Raw genomic sequence first — 19,626 nt, 5'->3', positions numbered from 1 at the left:
GAGAGAACAACAGAGGAGCTTCTGACACAGAAGATCAGAGGAAAATCCTCACCACCTGATGGCGGAGCCCCGGACCGCTAGGAAGATGAGAGGAGCGGATCATCGGAGAGGCTACCAGCGGCTCAACCTCAGAATGGTCGGCATCAGATAGATCACTTATCCGCAGACAAAACAAACTGCAGCTACAAAGGCAGATGGAAGCGGAGCCAAATGTTCTCCAGAGTTAGCCCACCAAACATTCATCCCGATCACTGGGACCCAGAGGACAACGAGAACGTAACATTCCTTAGTAACTGGAATGACAGTGAGCATATGTAACCATTGCTTCATTCACATCTATGGGACGTAGGGTAATGAATGAGTATATCACTTGGCTATTAACACAAGCAGTGAATGGAGCGACGTTTTCGTATGTGTGCCGCTATTCCATTCACTAAGGGTGCCTCCACACGGACGCTAAAGTGCTGCGTTCTTTGTTCTATGCGAAAGTGAGTAAAAAAGCTGATTTATGAAAATAATGTCTTTCAATGGTTTCATTTACATCTGCGATGTGTTCTCTGTTGCGATGCTGCGATAGAACATGCGCTATTTTTTGCTATCTTTCTGCTTTTTTTGCCTTTTTATGCACCTATGTTTCCATATGAAGACATCATTTGTTTGATTTGAGACAATGACGCACTTCACAAAGCAGACACACATTTGCTCTATCGCTGCATTTTTTGCCCGCCCAAAAATGCAAATGCCCGTGTGGAGGCACCCTAAGGGCTTATTTAGATGAGCGTATATGGGCTGTCGTTTTCACGGCCGGCCGATATACACTACCATCTGAGCTGTCTCCCTCTTTCCTCCCTCTCGACGGCTCTCTGCCTTTCTCCTCCCCTCCCGCTGTTTGCAATAGGAGGGGGCGGGGGTAGAGCTAAGCTCTGCCCCGTCACACCCCTCCCATTGCTGGCTGTGTGGTGAGACCCCAGTACGTACCCCGTGGGTCGGTGATAAACCACTTTAATATGAGTCTTTTTGTGAGAATCCACTCAGCAAATGACTTAACCAAACTTAGAACACTACAACACCCAACATCATCCGGCCACCAGACATAACCGTAATACCATTCTATAAAACACCACAACCCCCAGTATTACCCGGTCACTGGACGTAATCATACTACCATTCGATAAAACACTACAACCCCCAACATTACCCGGTCACCGGACAAAATCATAATACCATTCTATAAAACACTGCAACCCCCAGCATCACCTGGTCACTGGACATAATCATAATACCATTCGATAAAACACTACAACCCCCAACATTACCCGGTCAGCGGACATAATCATAGTACCATTCTATAAAACACTGCAACCCGCAGCATCACCCGGCGATTGGACATGAGCATATTACTATTATATTTTACTCTATACATAAAACACTACAACCCCCAACTTGACCTGACCACTGGACATGGCCATAATATATTTGTATTGCCTTTTATAGACATTATATTAAAACTCCCATCATGACCCGACTACTGGATATGATCAGAATATAATCTGTCTCATCCTCTACACATGACCATAATACAATCCAATTATTTCCTATTACCCTATCCATAGATGCAATTCTCTTGTACCCTATACCAAGGGTGCACAGGTTTTGCTGCCATATTGTTGTATTGAACCACTTCCAAGGGCTGGAGGGGGATTCCCATCTGAGACATTTATGGTATATCCTAACTATATGCCATAATAAATCGCAGTAAGTTTCACTTCCAGGACTCCCACCTATTGGGATAATGGGGGTCACCCTCCTCCCAATGAGCACACCAGAGAGGAGACATTGTACTTTGTAGGTGATGGATGTGGAGGTAACGCCTGGCGTTTCCTATGTCCTATAAACTACAATGGAGAGAGCTGCATGTATATGTGATGTCTCTAACTCATGTAGGCGGGTTCACTTCTGCGCTGGAACTTCCGAACAGCAGCTCTTTTTTTCTTCTGGTGAAATCCCAGGCAGTTGAGCGGAAACTGAACAGACCGAATTATGGTCAATGGGGTCCATTCAGAGCTCTTTGGTTCAGTCTTAAGGTGTATCCGTTCGGGCCGGGGACTCCCCTTTCCTGTTTCCTGAAGGGAGCAGAAAAATGGAATCCCCACCTCAGATGTAAAAGCAGCCTTACTCGTTTCTGGAGTGCCAAACGGGTCAAGAGACTTTATTCTCCCAAAATATAGAGGGCCCAGAAGTGGCTGCACACTGCACCCCTAATACTTGTCCGTTCCTGCTGCCCTGCTATGTGCCACTCCTCTTCATGGTAACTACATGTGTAACTACTGTGTCAGAAGTGTAATAGTTACTTCCGCTCCCTTTGATTTCAATGGGAGTGAAGCTGGTTATGGCATTTCTGCTTCCATCCCCGATGACATTGACTGTCCACAATGCACTGACAGCAGGCCAGGCAATCTGCTGATCACTGAGGATCTCGAGCAGCGAGTCCCCGGTAATTAACTATTGATGACTTTGACCTGAAAAGCCCTTTAAGTCTGAATTGATGCAAATTTTTGTGCAGATTAATTTCATAAAACATCTTTTGTGCCTCTTTGTATTTCTATTGTAGGGGCTCAGATCAGTGTTTATGGAGGCTGATGTTGTAGGTGAATTTGCATGTTTAAAGCAGAATAAGGTGATGGGTCCTGAGGGCGTCCGCCCCAGAGGACTTAACGAACTCCGATCTGGGATTGCCACACTTCCAACTGATTTGTTCAACCAGTCCCTTCTAACAGGCGATGTTCTTTATGACAGGAGAACGGCCAATGTTGTACCTATCCATAAGAATGATAGTAGAGAAGAAGCCAGGAACTACAGTTAGTTTGATTTTGGTGGAAGTGAAACTAATGGAAATTCCTGAAGAAGAGGATATTTGGCCATTTGCAAAACAACAATCGGTTGGACCCTAAACTGTGCGGCTTTACTGAAGGCCGATCACGACACACTAATCTTATTGGCTTCTTTCACTATGTCACAAAATTAGTGGATGAAGTTGGTGCCGTTGAGATCACCTCTCTGGATTTTAGTAAAGCCCCTGATACAGTTCCATATAAAGAGCTTATTGGAAATTGGACTTAATCCTTTGATAATCCAGTAAATTCACAATTGGTTAAAAGACATATTAGAGTGTTGTTGTTAACGCAGTATACTCTGAACAGGGACGAGTTACAAGTGGTCACCACAAGGGGCGGTTATGGCTCCTATTCTTTTTAATATTTTCGTAAGTGACATAGAAGAAAGCTTAATAGGTAAGGTTTGCTGGTGACATAAAGGTGTGCAGTAGGGTTGGTACTCCTGGGGGTGTCTTAAACATGGAGAACGATTTAGCCTTACTGGATAAATGGGCAAAATAATGGAAACTGCAGTTTAATGTTTCCAAATGTAAATTAATGCTCTTGGGGAAACGAAATCTTCAAATGGATCGAATTAGCTGTTCTGTGTTATTCAGGACCTCTGAAGAGAAGGATTTAGGGTTTCTGATTTCGGGCGGCCACAAAGTGAGTCCACAGAGTGGTCAGGCATTAAAAACAGCAAGAAGAATGCTCAGCTACATAGCCAGAGGTATAACCAGTAGAAAGAGGGAGATTGTGATCCCGCTGTATAGAGCTCTGGTGAGGCCACATCCAGAATACTCTGCTCAGCTCTGGAGACCTCATCTCATTGATAAAATAGAACAAGTCCAAATACCGGCTACAAAAATGTGGAAGGTCTACAGAAAAGACCTTATCAGGAAAGACTTAAAGGACTTAATTATTTAAGACTGTAAAACAGATGGAAAAATCAATACCAAGGCAGAAATAAAAAGGAAATAATATAAGAGCAGACTAGATGGGCCATGTGGTCTATTTCTGCCATCAATTTTCTTTGTTTCTTAGTTTTTTTTACTGGGATCAGAGCTCCAACCCCCCCACCCCCCCTTCCCACTTCCCTCACTAGGATCAACCAGAGAGTTACAATATATGATACAAATTTGGCTTCTTGCAGCCACCACTAGAGGGAGTTCACTGCATTCATATAGACATTGATCTCAATAATAAGCTGTATTCAAGGAGCTCTCCCTAGTGGCAGCTCCATGCAGCTAGAATTTTATCATTGCTCTAATCAGAAGCTCTGTATGAGAACACAGCTCCAACTTTAAAAAAGATATATAATGAATCAGTATATTGAATGCTGGACCCAAAAAGCAAGTCCGATCTACAAGGTGGACATTCCCTCGCAGGGTCTCTCTTGTTTGATTGTGTAGCCTGCAGATATCCAGTATGGCCCAGGAATGTGCTATTTGTTGTTCCATCCCAAGGTCTTATATCCGTGTCAGTGTAAGCAGGGAAGATGGTTTGGATACTCACCTGTCGGCCCACCCTGTTGTTGTGCAGCCTCATACGAGCGTGAATGTCTCTGTATAATTCCCGAGAATCCAAGAAGTCTCTGGAGAAGCGTTCTCCATACTCCACATCCGGACTGCATCCTCCCCACTCCCAAGAGTCCTGGGGTCCGGGTGCCTCTGCTGGCATGTTCTCCATGACCCCATGTACCATGCCCTTGCCACGGTTCATGGCTTCCATCTGAAGTCTGTGCAGTTTAGCTCTGAAGGCTTCCTCGTCTCCTCTTCTCTTGTCATCACAGCCGCATGATTTTAATTTACCCATGGAGCAAGCGTTGGAGACAGCATGCACCACTCCAGCAGCAGCAATGGCATAAGCATAGGCGCTCTCTTTAAAACCTGGAAAAGAAGAGAAGAGAGATCAGTGGATTGGAAGTAATTGTAGCAAAATCTCAGCTGCGAGAAGTATTGGGTCTTTGCACAGTTTTGCAAAGAGTCTGGTACCGGGGAGAAGTGTCCACTAGGTGGTTCCTATCCAGCTTCTTTCCACGCAGCTTAGCTTGATTGACAGCAACATCAAAATTGATGACAGGTTCCCTTTAAACAAGAATGTTCCTATTCACTGACAGATAACTTGAAAATGGTCAGAAACAGAAAAACAAAACATAGTAGAAAGTTGTAGAGCTTTTTATTATACATGGGATAAAGAGGTTATCTACAGGATAGGATATAACTTTATGATCGGTGGGGGTCTCATTGCTGGGACCCCCACTGATCCTGAGAACAGCGATCCTGTGTCCTCCTCTTCTTGTCACCGTGGGGGCCCTTCTTCCACCCGCAGTGATGTCAGATTGAATGGAACGCTAGCTGCACATGTGCAGTTGCCACTCTATTCATTTCAATGGGGCTGCTGGCAATTGCCAAGCGCTTGCACTCAGCTATCTCCGGCAGTCCCATTGAATGTGAATAGAGCGGCACTGCGCATGTGTGACAGGCGCTCCATTTCATCTTCTCACTGTGGAGTTGGAGGGCATGGGACCCCTGTACTCAGAATAAGTGGGTTTTTCACTGGCGAGACCCCACCAATCATAAAGTTATCTCCTATCCTGTTGAAAGGGGATAAATTTTGATTTTGGGATAACCTCTTTAATGAACCCTTTTAATGGGAATACCCAACTTTTTAACATTTCTAATATGTCATTTAGATATATCCAAAGACACTATCAGAGGTGATCTGTGCCATGAGACATTCCCTGGCCCCTTCCTTCTAACAATCCTTGGAGGCCATGAAGTTGGACCTCCTGATAACATCTCCAGTCAGGTTATGAGTCAATGGTTGCTTAAAGGTGAATTTTCTCTTTAAACTTTACTTACAGAAAACTCTATACAACTCATTGTTAGAGGAAACTGGTCACCTCCCTACAGCACCATAAACTAAGTGGAGGTGACAGGTATGTTTTATACTGACCCTGGTTCCCGCAGTATTCCCCTTTGAAGTCCGTGTGACACAAGAAAATCTGCCTCTTTTCAGAGTCCTGTGCACAGACTCTTCCATAGACTTGTATTAGAGAGCACACACGGGACTCTGAAAAGAGGCAGATTTTCATGGGCCGTGCAGAGTTAAGCGGGTGGCACCACCGGAAACAGGGAGCGGGTCAATCAGCTCTGCACTCAGGAGCCTTGTGTCATATCCCTTCCAGTGCCAAGTCTTAGGTAGCGTTCACTCATAGTCATTGTACAAGCTGTGTGTCTCCACTCGGGGGCTCCGTGAGGGTTGCTGAAAACAGCGCTGTGACGGAATCCCCTAACGCAAACAAACAGGGCCATTCAACTGTATTGTGAATCAGACAGCTCTGTGGTGTCCACTTTGCAAGGCTTCCGTTTGTTTCCATTTTACTTGGGGTACAGAATAGTGCAGTCAACTACATTATTTTATACTTCAAATAAAACAGAAGAAGTGGTAAACCTTGTAAAGTGGACACCAAAGATTTGTCCGAGTCACAATAGAAGTCAATGGCCCATTTGTTTCCATTTAAGGGTTTCCGTCAAAGCGCTGTTTTCAGCAACCGCCATGAAACCCCACAGGGTACAATAACACTCTGTGAACGCTCCCTTATACATCCAAAGCGTTACAAGTGAACTTCCTCTCTTCGGTCAGATGCTTAGTGGCTTAATGGGTGAATACCAAAAGCTCTCTTGCACTGTAGGTCCACTACTACGCCCTCTCACATGTAGAGTGATAGGGATGACCCCAAAATCTGAATAGCTGCCAGCAACTGGCCAACTGCCTAACTACTCAGTGAGGCCCAGATCATACCATAGATACATGCCATGCAGCTGCTTTGGAGATTGGTGAATCGGCATAGGTTGAGCCTATCCTCTTTGCTATTGGGTGACTATAACCCCCTTCTAGACTTATAGGGGTTGTGCCAAGTAATAAAGTTATCTGCTTTTCCCAGGATAAGGAATAACCTTATGATTGGTGGGAGTCCGACTGCTGGGACTTTCACCGATCCCGAGCATAGGGGTTCAATCGGCCCCTGACTAAATAAAACAGGTCATGCAGGCACAACACAACTCCATTCACTTCAATGACAGCCAGCTCAAAGGCCCAATTTGATATTCCAGCTCTCTCCCATTGACTTCAATAGAAGAGAGCTGCAATACCAAACTGTGCCACTATGCTAGGGATTGCGTTTTGACAGTTATGAATGCCCATACAGCTTACTGTATCAGCAGTTGATTGCTGGGGTCCCAAGCGGCGGACCCCTGCCAATCTGCTATTGGTGACCTCAGGATACGTCACTAATAGTTTTGATTTGGAAAATCCATTTAACAATTATTTGTCCCCACACCTGCGATCCTCTGCAGCATGTAAACAGCGGTAACGAACATTAATTGACATGCTACATTGTTGATCCTCGCCTATTAAGCCTTTCAAATCCACTGTCTGATGTCTGAAGACATTCTGATTGAAGGCTGTACAGCTCCGATGTCGGAAGACGTCCGGCAGGGTATTCTTACTGTATATTACTGGCCGCTTTGTTGTCGGGGGCCTCTCCAGCATGTCCCATACTGCAGTACTGGCTCTAGCCAGTAGATGGCACCATTGTATACTGGCAGAAAGAGAAAGCCCCCTAGGAAACCCTGAATCCAAAATTGGACTGCAAAGTGTTAATGGGCTGAGCATTTGCCCAAGTAAAAGCCCCTCATTGAGGAATAAATTGTCTTGCACGCTAAATTTCCTGTTTCTTTCAATGTCAAGTATCGGAATATCATGAGATAATGGGTGTGGCTGAAAGTCATAAAATGGCAAATTTCTAACACCCTGTGGCACTTTTGTTTGCAAGATACCATTTTCCCTCACTTGTGCGTGCCTCTTACAACCTTATTGATTAGTTTGCCTAGATGTATCTATGAAGTGAGCAGGACAGCGCCTTGGAGCTAGTATCATACTGTGTTATTAGTGAAAAATGTAACAATTTAGGGCGTCACTTACTTGGGGGGAGGGGGGCTATCTACAAGCAAGTATGTGATTTAAGCTTGAGAAAGGCGCTATTATAGTGCGCCGAAATGCGTTGCACTTCCCTACTTCATCTAAGACTGAAAAATCAATTTATCACGGGACTCCATGTGGATTATTTGGTCCAAGGGAGGGGGTCTTCCTTGTAGATAGCCCCCCTCTCGCCAGGTAAGTGTCTCCTTAAATTGTTATATAATCCTGCGTGAGCGCAGAGGGACTTCTTCCTGATATACATTTAGATGTCTTTATGATCACATGATGCCAGCACTAATTTTTTTTCCCGGCGCGCTGCCCCAACTAGAGCCCAGAGGTGACAGTTATCAGGATGCGGGGGCTAATAACAGGGCCGGATTAATGTAAACAGTTTAATTAGTGAATGCGCCTGCGGTATTAATAATTTTACATGTGAATTCCTTCCTGTGACATTGTATTAATAGCTGTCAGCCTCTGCAGGTCTCACTTAGATCTACAGCTGGAGGCCGAGTCTTAGATTTTATCAGGCGACGTTCATGTTGGAGCAGAACACCTCCGATGTTTCTCCATCTTGTGCTATCCTACCAAAAGTAATTGGACACCTGAGCAAGAATCAACGTATGTTGATGACATTGGATAATCTCTGGAACATACTTTCTACTAACGTCTGATACACTTCAGCTGGCATTTCCTTCCATTCATCCTGCAAATGTCTGGAGAGTTCTCTTAAAGAAGATGGACGCTGTTCATATTTTCTGACCTGATGTTCCAGTTTGTCCCAAAGATGTTCAGTAGGTTCAGGTCGGGACTCTGTGCAGCTGATCTAATTGTGGGACATCCGTATCCTCAAACTAACATAAAACAGCGTTGGATGTGTGACAAGGCGCGTTGTCTTGTTGGAAGTATGGCCGACCATTCCCAGAGTATTGCCACATTGTTGGCAACACATTATTGTCTGGAGTGTCAGGGTCACCTCTGTGTTCATGATTCTTGTCACTACAACCAACGGACCGAGACCTTGCCACGTATAACATCTCTTGACCATAACCGAACCACCGCCATACTTAAAGGGACCCTCTGGACTTGGATAAACAAAGATGGCCACACCAGCTTTTCTGACTACCTGATGCACACTGTATATTATTATACTGTCCTTATAATAAAAAAAATCCACCTGGAAATGGTTCTGACAGACACAGGGGTGTAACGATGGCACCACCTGTCTCTGAATGGTGGACAATGAAGAAGTTGCTTGTGTTTGTTGGAATATCAGATCATCCTCTCTACTGGTGCTCTGTGGAGGATGTCCTGAGCCCGGACACCTTGTGTGCCCTCACACATCTACTGGTCCCAACACCTCCTAACAGTCTGGTCAGACGCTCTTCTCTACTGGTGGTCTGTAGGGGGCATCCTGAGCACGGTCACCTTGTGTGCCCTCACACATCCACTGGTCCCAACACCTCCTAACAGTCTGGTCAGACGCTCCTCTCTACTGGTGGTCTGTCGGGGGTCCTGAGCCCAGTCACCCTGTGTGTCCTCACACATTCACTGGTCCCAACACTCCTTATGAGGTGTATGTATTACGCGATGGAAATACGCATACTCCTGTGTGAACAAGCCCTTAAACTACTGATGCATACTAATGCACAATGTGCATCAGGTTGTCAGAGAAGTGGTGGGGCCATTTTTATTTGTCCAAGCCGGAGGTTTGCTTTAACTGTTAGCACAACACACCCAGGAAAAAGTAATTCCCAGGCTCCTCAACACCCAGGAGCATCCATCTGATGTGAAGACGGAGTTGTGCAATTCCTCACTCCATAGAACATTCTTCTATTGCTCAACTGTCCAATGATAACCCTCCTTGCACCGTTGGTGGTGGCTGATACATTGCGCTTTGTGAAGGATGGCTTGTGTGCAGCATTATAACCCTTGCATCCAATAGCATGCAGTTACCATCACAAACTATGGCTGATACCTCCAAGGGTCTGTATCTTATGTAGCATGGTTTACGATACGTTACATGCGAATGAGTCATGATCCATTCTAATGATAGTGGGGTCCACATACTATAGGTAGGATAGTGTATATGTGTCATGTTTACACTCCTGTAATGATACAGAAGTGTAAAAGTCTCTGGTGGTCATTCCTTGTCTCATTTTACTGCCTTATGGTCGTCTTGTTTTGGGTTTTTCCTCAGATTTTGGCAGCTCCTTACAATACATTCTTTACATTAATCCTCTTTATCGACTCCTGTTTACCAACCTTCCTGTGCAAAGTGATTGGAGAGAGAGCCAAGACCGTCCTTCCCCCTGCTTCCCCAGTCTACCGGCCCGGACACGTCTCCCCTATCCAACCAACACAACTCCCCCCCCCCCCTTCCCCTTCATCCAAACTCCACCTAAACTGAGGGTGAACCTGCCTCGGCTGAAAACCAACCACGTATCCCAACTTGTCGCAATTCATCCAAACACCTTCTGTCTCCAGTGAAATAAGAAAATAACCTAAAGAAAATAAGGAGATTGCGGAACTTCGGCACATCTGTGTCTGAGCGGATGGAAGGTCACTTTAAGGGTGACTACCCACTGGAGTTTTTTTCCCTGGGAAATTCGCAGCATTTTTTTTTCTGCAGGGGTCTATGGGACTTGTAATGTTAAAATCGCGATCGCACAAAATCGCAATTTACCGCGAATCACGGTAAATTGCGATTTTGCGCGATCACGATTTTAACATTACAAGTCCCATAGACCCCTGCAGAAAAAAAATGCTGCGAATTTCCCAGGGAAAAAAAACTCCAGTGGGTAGTCACCCTAAGGGCGCCTACCCACTGGCGATTTTTTTTCCTGCGATGTTTTGCGTTTTTTCTCAAGAGCAATTAGTATAGAATGTGTTCTTGTCCATCTGGGGTTTTTTTTCCGTTTCGTGGGTTTTTTTCACATAGGAACTGTCAGTTGCATACGTGTCCTTAATTTTCTCTTAATGCACCCATGGAGGGCTGCAAAAAACGTGCAAAAAACGCGCAAAAAACGCCGCGGAAAACGTTGCGTTTTTCACGCGCGAAAATCGGCAGCGCAAGTGGGTAGGCGCCCTTAGGGGGTTGATGGATCAGATATTGTACACTATGGGGGACACTTATTTAAGCCCACAGCAACCATTCACAGTGCAGCTTTCAGTTTATATTCTGCTCTTGATTGGTTGCAAGAAAAGTTTCTTGTTTAGATAGTTTTCTTAAATCTGCCCCATAGTTGTAAGGCCTCGATCACACGTTTAAAGGGGTTGTACCAATAGTTAAAGTTATCCTTTATCCACAGGATAAGGGCAACTTATATCCGCTCGCCTTAGTGCAACATATGTACGCATCAACAAAGTTGGATGAGGTAAATTTGTGCGCATGCCTGTGCATTGTCCGGTACTTTTTGCACATGCAGGGCCAGTTGACATGCGTGTGCGACACACCCCTTCCGTGAATTAAAAGGCTACTTAGCCTAATGAGGTCCAAATGTGTACTTTTGCCCACAGCTTTGCTCAGCATTTCACGCATCCCCTAGCGTATTGGAGCACCTCCCATAGACTTCTATGGGGTCCTTGGTGTGCAAATACGCAGGAAAATAGAGAACATGAGAACAAATCCACAGAAATCAATGCGCAAAACATGCGCAAATACGGTCATGTGATAACTTTATGAAGGGTGGAGATTTGACTGCCGGAACCCCCACCAATCCCAAGAACAGGGGTGCCAACGGTCCCTGCATGAATGAGGTGAAGGTAATATAGGCGTGCCGTCGCTCCATTCATTTCAGTGACAGCACCACAGAATGGCAATTTCCACCGCTAACATGGAAATGGAGAGGTGGCGTGCACGCAAGACCTCTGCTCCAATCCTGCAGGGACTGTGAGGACCCCCATTATCAGGATCGGTGGGGTCCCAGTTGTTAAATCTCCACCAATTATAAAGTTATCAACTATCATGTGGATAGAGGATAACTTTGGATCTTGGTAGAAGCCCTTCAAGATAGGTGTTAGATCTACATTGGACTTTTCCAACATGAACCTGAGCCCGCCTTCACACTTGCGCGCGATTTGTGCGTTGCGAGACAAGAATATGAACCTTAATCTTTTGAATGGATTCATATACATGAGTGATGTGGTGGGGGAAGAACATCGTGGCATGTCCTATCTTTTCAATGGGACTGTAAAATATATTACACAGCATGTGATGTGCATGCCAGTGCGATGCAAGGTTTCCCATTGAAAACAATGGGAAACACTTGCTGAACCTGAGAACCGCACTGGAGGCTCGCCACTTTACTGAACTGATGGGAGACGTTTGACATAAAAATGCCTTGTATCGCAGTGAAAACGCACATTGGTGAGTACTGAGTTTCTCAGACCAATATCGCGCTCGCCCGTATGTAAGTAGCCTGACACTTAGACCTCATTCACTTGGGCATATTTTTGCTCCATATTTTTACGTGCATAATATGGAGTGCTGAAACCCAATTGATTTGCATTGGGGTATTCAGGCATGCTTGCGAAAAAAGTCTGCAGCATCTCTTTAATTTGGTTTGTGTGAACTGTGTCATGTTGTGCATGTCTGTGCAGGTGGCCGGACATGGGAGGTAACAAGTCCTGTTCAAGGTGTATTGGTGTGAACTACGACGTGTTCTGTGTGTCTGTGCAGGTGGCCGGACATGTGGTGTTAACAGTCCTGTTCAGTTTGGATTGCTTACCATCTAGGTCTAGGTAGGTCCTTAAGTTCCAGCGTGGAGCTACGACGTGTTCTGTGTGTCTGTGCAGGTGGCCGGACATGTGGTGTTAACAGTCCTGTTCAGTTTGGATTGCTTACCATCTAGGTCTAGGTAGGTCCTTAAGTTCCAGCGTGGAGCTGTCCCTACCGGGACTATCTCCCTGCATGCAGGCAGGTCTCATGTGGAAGTTGTCTTGTGAGAGTAGAGACCCACGAGACAACGAGGACCCTTGTCGTGTGCTTGTGCACTTAAGTGTCTTAGCCAAATAGAAACCAGTACTTCGTACTGTATCTATTTCATCTGTGTATGCGTTCAGGTATGCTAGGTGAGTGTTTTGGGTTATTGTCAGTCATTGTATATGTCTGTCTGCGAGTTCCCAAGTTCGTAACACGAAGACACAACAGAGTGCAAACGAAACAGAAATCACAGAATCAGTGGGACCAGCTTGTGTTTTTTTTTTGCACGCGTGATAATATGCATTGAATATGCAGGCAAAAAAAAGTAATACGCAGTGAATACACACAGTTGCGATCCGTGAAAATCATGCGCATTTCACAGACCTCAACTGCATATGCCTGTGTGAATTAGCTCTATATCTGCAGCAGAACTCCAAGGCTGAGTCTCGGAGTTCTGCCATGGATTTGCATGCTTAGTTGAGTGAGACATGCGATGAAGGTGTCGTGTGCGTAAAAAATGTGCGTTCGTGGGTGCGACAGATCAAAGAAAGCCAAATGTCATGTGAGAATAAACCAAAAGAGCCTTGGTCATTCACCAGCCGGTCTGACAACATGATTGCACAAGTGGTAATGGAGGACCGCCGATTGACTGTCGAAAAATTGCCTACAAAGTCGGCAGTTCCATAGGATCCCTGCACACCATCCTGCATAAAGACCTGAAGATGTGGAAAGTTTCCTTCAAGTGGGTGTCACAAATGTTGACCGCCGATCACGATGCTGCGCATGTGGCCATGTATCAGGCCATCTCGACACATGGTGACTCCATGAATGGTGTCTTCATTGTGCCAATCGTCACACTGGATGAGTCATGGATGAAGGACGCTGTCCATGGTCTCATGGTTTCCAGTCGCGCTGCTCTTGCATGGGCACTTTTCCAGTGGGCGAAACGCACCCCTAAAAATCGTTTGCAGTGGCCATGCAATCATGGCGCTTATGTTGTGGAAAATATGTCATGAGGAGGATTATGCTGAAAAGTGACAATACTTCCAGTTCTGGGGTAAGTAGTTTTTTTTAGAAAAACATTAGGTGACCTCAGAACTTGCATGGACTTCATAGAATCTTCTCATTTGCTGACAGCAAGCAAAGATCTTGGGAATGGTTCAGATTTGATACGCAAAGTTTATCAGAAAGTTGTAGAACTTTTCCATGTATAAGGATGAACTGGGAACTTTAATGCAACTTTATTTGGAGACGTACAGTGGAAATCCGTTGAGTTGTATGTAATGAAGAGGCGGCCATGACATGTGCTCGTTTCCACGTCTCGGGAACATCCCCCTCTGAGCTCACGAGGCGATCTTATATACAGAACGTGAAGGAATTACTTTCTTCTGTGTGTATAAATATCTGAGGCACAAATTATTCAGCAGCGAGACACACGCACCGCTGGGCTGATGGTGAGGAAGTGGGAAAAAGGGATTAAATATTGACGAGACCTTGTCACTTCTGATTTGGGCTGATGACCTCACTGGCACATTCTGTACTCAAACGGTCGTCCCCAGAGGAGCGCAGAGCCATTACCGAGGACTCGCCAACATCTATCTACCGCTAAGTGTGAGCAGCGGCTAAAACTAAACGGTGTCCCTATTCACACCTCTCTGCCTCTCCTCCGCTGACCTCCTCCGCCTCCAATCATCTGACGCCGCTCTCTGAATGTTCGATATTACACTTAAAATGGAACTTCTACCTCATTTAACCCCTTAAGGACCAGGTCATTTTTGGCCTTCAGGATAAAGCCCTTTTTTTTTTCCATTTCTCATCTCGCCATTTCACAACTAATAACTTTTCCCATAAAGGGACTTTTATTACAGTACATTGGCATACTTTATCTGTTCCCAGGCTGGCTCCATAGTGACATTATCCTTGGTGATCATGTGTCTACGACCAGGAATTACAGCTACAAGGTGGTCACCCTCTCCACCCCCACCCCCCATTTTTATAGTGCCACTATCAGGCTTGATTACAGTACTGAGAGGGTTAACTGCCAGAGTTTGGTCTGATCCTGGTAGTTACGGTGGGAGTGTGGTGTGTATTATAGCCGTCCTCGTGCTGGTGATTGTGTGGGCATAATAGAGCATCAAGATGCCTCAACTACCTGAGGTCTTGGTAGAGGAAGGGTTTAAAGGGGTTTTCCCATCTTGGCCGAACATGGCCGCAATGGGAATATTACTCTGTATGATGTGATTGGGAGGACAGAAATACCCCAGCATGGCTGCTTATGTTTTCGGAAACCTCCAAAGAAGTTAATGGGAGTTATGGAAACGTGTAGACTGGTCAGTGCCAACCTTAGGTTAGATGGCACCTTGTGCAGAATTTTTTTTGTTACTTCTCCCCCCCCCCCCCCGCGTTTTAATAAAAAACATAAATATATATTGCAATGATAGGCAGTTTGCCTGTATTCTGCTTCTGCAGAAAGCAGCAAGATAGCAGAATAACCACACGGGAACAGCTCAGTGAATAAATACGGTACCAGTACCAAGCTCATATGATAAATACAGCACTAGAACTAAGTTCACCACGTACATACAGAACTAAAACTCTGTACATTTTTATAGTACCAGAACGAAGCTCAGTACATAAATATGGCCCCAGAGCCAAGCTCATAACATTGCCGCGTCTGGTGAGACTGCAGACAAAACTTAGGCGAGCAGGATACTTACAGCAGTCTGGACGACATGTATGGGGGAAACAAAGTTGCTAGACACAGGATCAAACAAGAGACAGGAAGGAGCACCCCAAAGACTTCCTGACTGGACCGGCCTTGAAGTAGAGCACCGGTCCTAAAAGGAAGACCCTACTATCTCAAATGAGGCAAGTTTCAAGGTCAGAGAGGAACCGGCGTAGTAAAACAAACATTGAGTGCGACAGAACCACAACAGACAGAACAGAGGGAAAGAGGTAACAGAAGGTGTGGCACTACAAGGCTCAGAAGGACACAAAACCAAATAAAACTGGCACAGGATAGAGTCACAGCACATCAGACATGACCAGTATACAGAAAGTATAACTGGCACCTTATATGTCATAAGGAAAGTATCTGATAGGCTGACTGGACTGTCAATCTTCAGCACCAGCTCAGCTGTCACCCACCGGCCAGTACAATACTACAGGACAAACATTAATACAGCCCCAGAGCCAAGCTCATAACATAAATACAGCACCAGAACCAAGCCAAAAACATAAATACAGCACCAGAACTAAGTGATTCTGTTGTGGGGTGCTGGTGGGCTCACAGTAACTCCTCGAATTATCAGAGGGAAGGAGACAGAGTCAGGAGGAGGATGATTCATGTAGCTCCTCAAGATGCTGCCACACATAGGAAGAAGATCATTTGGCTAGGCAGACCTAAGGGGGGTGATCGCTCACAGCCTACATCCACTTGGTGTCCCCCCCTTACAAGCTGCTGTTCGGCGCTCTGTGTGACTGAACAGGTCACACAAAGCTAGAGCCAGGCTAGGCCAGGATGCCCTCTATCTCCCCTAATTTTTTCGCTAGCCACAGAACCCTTAGTTGAAAAAATAAGAAACGATCCACATTAAAGTAGGTCCAGAAACGCATCAAATCAACTTCTTTGCGGATGATGTAATCCTAACAATTTCTAACCCGGAATCCTCAATTAAAGCAGTTATCAAAACATTAGAAAGATTTAGCTCGATCCCGTATTATAGAGTGAATTCTACTAAGTCCTTGATGATGGGGATCAATGTAGGGAAAACAACAAAACAACTCCTTCCATCTATATCACCATTCAAATGGAGCCCAAGCTCAATTCCTTATTTGGACATAGTGCTAACATCAGATACCAACAATTTAGCCAAAACCAATTTCTCATACTTATTACACTCAATCCAGGGAGAGTTGGATAGGCTGACACTCCTGGAGAGGGGATGGATGGGAAGAATTACTGTTTATAAAACGATTATACTCATGTATAATCCAGAAACAAATGGCAAAATGCAAGTCCTCGAGTGGCATTCTCAATTATGTCCAAAAATAAAAAACATGGTGGCCTAGTTTTACCAAACTTTCAGAACTATCACAGCTCCTTCCTAATAGACCAAATAATATTCCTTTGTGTTACACTTCCTGCTAAAACATGGCCCCTCTTGGAATCCCAATACTTACAAACAAATGACTGGAGATCATATCTTATGGCTGTGTCCAGCTTTCGAGATCAGGGAAATATAAGTCACACCCTAGCCATACAAGCGACCATAACAGCATGGAAATCAGGCCTCAAGATAGAGATCATGACACAGGATAGCCAGCTAACCCCTATACCCATCTCTACACTCATGTACTTCATCCCAGAATATATTCAGAAGTCATATATAATATCTCTCCTGGTTCTTCTCCCTCCTACCTATCTGACCGCTCTTTCAGCATCTCCTTTGCTGGCTCTACCTCCCCTCCTCTTCCCCTTGCTGTTGGGGTCCTCCAGGGCTCGGTCCTCGGCCCCCTCTTTTTCTCTATATACGCAGCCCCTATTGGACAAATCATCAGGAGATTTGGCCTTCAATACCACCTGTATGCTGATGACACCCAGCTATACACCTCTTCCCGTGACATCTCTGCACCTTTCCTCTCTCTACCTAAAACTAAACCTCTTTAAAACTGACTTACTGGTATTTCCACCCTCCACTAACCGCCCTCATCCTGACATCTCCATCTCTGTGTGTGGCGCCACCATAACTCCCAGACAACATGCCTGCTGCCTTGGGGTCATATTTGACTCTGATCTATCATTTTCCCCCTACATCCAATCTCTGGCCCAAACATCTTAGCTGCACCTCAAGAACATCGCAAGAATCCGCTCTTTTTTACTGTGGACACGCTAAAAACGCTCACTCTTGCCCTCATCCACTCTCGGCTCGATTATTGCAACTCGTTGCTAATCAGCCTTCCCTGCATCAGACTCTACCCTCTCCAATCCATCCTGAATGCAGCAGCCAGGCTCATCTTCCTGTCCAGCCGCTACTCGGATGCCTCTGCCCTGTGCCAGTCACTGCACTGGCTGCCCGTTAAATACAGAATTTAATTTAATCTCACTACCTTTATCCACAAAGCCCTCCACAGCGCAGCGCCCCCCTCTATATTGCCTCCCTCATCTCAATCCATCACCCAGCCCGGGCTCTCCGCTCTGCTAACGAAACCAGACTGAGCGCCCCTGTAATTCGAACTTCTCATTCCCGCCTCCAAGACTTCTCCAGAGCAGCACCGGCCCTCTGGAATGCACTACCAAAGGCTACCCGAGCAATCCAGGACTCGCAGAACTTCAGGCGTGCTCTAAAAACGCACCTCTTCAGGGAGGCATACCGTATTCCCTAAACAAACCCCTCTGTACTCCGCCTGATAACATGCTCCCTGACCTACTGACTGCAATCCCTGCTAGCCATCATAAACCGCTCCCTACAGTCATAACGTTTCTGCCATCACAGGCTAAATGTCTGACCATTGTCTATGTGTATAGCATCCCTCACTCTCCACCTCACCATACTGTGCACACCGCCAGCCCCTTTACCTTCTGTATCACCCCATTACTTGTAGAATGTAAGCTCGTTGGAGCAGGACCCTCACCCCTATTGTTTCCATCAACTGATTACTATGTAACCGTGGTTCTGTAATTTTTGTATTTTTTGTCTTTCTGTATTCCCCCTGTCTATGTAAGCGCTGCGGAATATGTTGACGCTATACAAATAAAGTTTATTATTACCACCTTCTAAATTCTATACATACTTTAAAATCAGGAAATTCTTTCGCACATGACTAATAACACAAATGTACTTACCATCTCTATTAAGGGGCCAAATAGTTGGGTTAAGTGACCTTTATAAAAATGACACAAAGCAGATCTACTTATACCTTTCTAATGATTCGTTCTTCTGGTAAAACGCATACCTCACAAAATGGGAAAGAGACATCAATCCACTTCTCTCTACGGGAGTGGCAATCTTCCTTAAATTGGGCTTCAAAATCAACGGCATGAGCTTCCCAATATGATCAGTTATACAAACTCTTGGTTAGATGGTACTACACATCGCTAAAACTATCACACCTCTTCCCCAACACCTCACCAGAGTGTTGGAGAGAATGCGGCCACAAAGGGTCACTACTACATATCTTTCGGGAGTGTCCCCTAATCTATGGGTAGAGGTGTTCCAATTGTTAAACAACTTCCCATTAACAGCTAAAAGCAAACCTGGACTGGCCCTTTTGTTGCTGGGGATAGACACATACCCTACAAACCGTAGAACCATAATCTGTCATATCCTATCTGCAACTTGACTGTCAATAGCACAGCATTGGAAAAGTCCCAAAGTTTCCTCTTTAGGGGAGATAATATTCCTCTTCCATATAACACATGTCACAACTAATCACGGAGGCCATTATTTTTGGTATTCTTATTGATACTTATAATCTGAATTACCCTTAATGTAGAATTCTCATTTTATAGTCGGGGTACAGAGGTTAGAATATGCCAGAAGATGTTATTCCAGTTTTGTTTTTTGTTATGTTATGGATAACGTTTAGTTATGATTAGAAATGAGCGAGTATACTCGCTAAAGGCAATTGCTCGAGTGAGCATTGCCTTTAGCGAGTACCTGCCCGCTCGAGACTAAAGGTTTGGGTGCCGGCGGCAAGCAGGGAGCGGCGGAGGAGAGCAGGGAGGAACGGAGGGGAGATCTCTCTCTCCCTCTCTTCCCCCCGCTCCCTCCTGCTGACAGCCGCTACTCACCACTCCCCCGCGTCGGCACACGAACCTTCTGTCTCGAGCGGGCAGGTACTCGC

The 19,626-nt window shown here is 45.4% G+C and overlaps 2 protein-coding genes across 3 annotated transcripts in view; one reads left to right on the top strand and one right to left on the bottom strand.

The window, feature by feature from the left end:
- The window catches only part of TYW5 (tRNA-yW synthesizing protein 5), a 964,030-nt gene that overhangs the window by 374,765 nt on the left and 569,639 nt on the right, over window positions 1-19,626 (top strand). The window lies entirely within an intron of this gene.
- Window positions 1-19,626, bottom strand: part of WNT10A (Wnt family member 10A) — a 72,094-nt gene that overhangs the window by 14,658 nt on the left and 37,810 nt on the right. For both annotated transcript variants that reach the window (XM_066575474.1, XM_066575475.1), the window contains exon 3: window positions 4,389-4,762. In XM_066575474.1, coding sequence (XP_066431571.1) covers window positions 4,389-4,762 — 374 coding nt within the window. The remainder of the gene's footprint in view (window positions 1-4,388; window positions 4,763-19,626) is intronic.

Source organism: Eleutherodactylus coqui, chromosome 8 (genome assembly GCF_035609145.1).
Source record: "Eleutherodactylus coqui strain aEleCoq1 chromosome 8, aEleCoq1.hap1, whole genome shotgun sequence".
Lineage (NCBI taxonomy): Eukaryota > Metazoa > Chordata > Amphibia > Anura > Eleutherodactylidae > Eleutherodactylus > Eleutherodactylus coqui.
This window is presented reverse-complemented; position numbering and strand designations above follow the sequence as displayed.